This window comes from Phaethon lepturus, unplaced genomic scaffold (assembly GCF_000687285.1).
Source record: "Phaethon lepturus isolate BGI_N335 unplaced genomic scaffold, ASM68728v1 scaffold18066, whole genome shotgun sequence".
Classification (NCBI taxonomy): Eukaryota; Metazoa; Chordata; class Aves; order Phaethontiformes; family Phaethontidae; genus Phaethon; species Phaethon lepturus.
The window spans coordinates 9,427-10,757 of record NW_010544324.1 but is presented as its reverse complement, the minus strand read 5'-3'; the positions used below and the strand labels follow the sequence as shown (position 1 = coordinate 10,757).

Below are 1,331 nucleotides of genomic sequence, written 5' to 3'. Positions count from 1 at the left end.
CCTCCCGCATCCCTGCCAGCTCCTGAAGCCGTGTTTGGCAGCAACCTGCTCGCTCATCCTCCGGCGGGACCCAGTGCCCGGTTAGCTGCAGCTACTTCATTTTTCTCCTTCTTCCCCCTCCTCCAGGGACTGGCAGCCTCACAGCCGCGGTGGAAACTGCTTCAGGCCGCAAGGCACTGGTGGTGGGGAAGCCGAACACGTACATGTTTGATTGCATCGTGGAGCGTTTTGGCGTTGACCCATCCCGCACCCTTATGGTGGGAGACCGTCTGGAGACAGACATCCTCTTCGGCAAGAACTGCGGCCTCTCCACCATCCTCACCCTGACAGGTGTCTCCCGCCTAGAAGAGGCGCAGGCCTACATGGCCAGCGACAGTGCTGCTGCCAAGGATCTGGTGCCCAATTATTATGTGGACAGCATTGCAGACTTGATACCGGGCCTGGATGAGTAGCAGTGTGTACCTGTGAGGGCAGAGGGGTCAGGTTCCCCATCCCAGATCTCTGTCTGTTCCCATTTCTCTCTCTGTGCCCTATTCCCTCAATTCCTGGTTTCTTCACATTCCAACGCCCTTCTTTGGGGGCAAAAAGAGGGGGGTTGGCAGGAGGGGGCAGGGTTCAAGTTGTCTCCTTTTCTGCCAAGAGCTATCCGTGATGGACAGAGTCCTTCTCTCCCTCATATGCCAGCTGCCAGCGTCTCTGGGAGAGAACTGGAGGCTGATGGGGGTCAAATAGTGTGTCTGTGTAGCCTCTTACCCGTGCAGGGGTTAGGGACCAGCTGTCTTATTTTTCTCTTAGATAACCAGTGGCGGCCTTTTACTGCTGTCCCTTTGCTCACGTAACTCTCCACTTCTGAGCTGCATCCCTGCAGTCCTTGTGGTAACCCCCTCCTTGCCAGAGGACTGGCTGGTGGTGTCACCCACCTGGTCTCCATTGGTGCCAGGGTGTGTGGAAGGAGCACACCAGGGCTCTGGAGCGATGAATGAGAGCATCTCTGCCTCCCGCAAGTGAAAAGGAGCATTGCCTCATCTCTTTCCCCTGTTCCTTGGAGATGTTTTCCCCCACCACCCCCTGCCCCGACTCAGTTAATAACTGTTCCAGTGTCCATCTGAAGGACTATAGAAAGGGAAGAGACAGGCTTGAGGGTTTTTTTTGGTGCCAAACAGACAAGCTGTGACTGCGCACAGTGGGTCTGCAGTTGTACCTTGTTTTCAAGCACCCTTTCCAAAGGGGCTTGTTGAAGGAGAGAGGGCTCCCAGACCACAACAGCACAGCAGTAGTGAACTGTACGACTCTTCTCCAGTTCCCCCTCCTCAGTGGATTTTGATATAGTA

The 1,331-nt window shown here is 55.4% G+C and overlaps 1 protein-coding gene across 1 annotated transcript; it reads left to right on the top strand.

The window, feature by feature from the left end:
* Positions 1 to 126: 126 nt before the first annotated feature.
* On the top strand, positions 127 to 452 carry LOC104622003 (pyridoxal phosphate phosphatase-like; the record flags this gene model as incomplete). Its single annotated transcript, XM_010288653.1, has 1 exon — positions 127 to 452. A coding segment is annotated over one exon (326 nt), but the record flags the coding sequence as incomplete, so codon positions are not given.
* Positions 453 to 1,331: the final 879 nt, after the last annotated feature.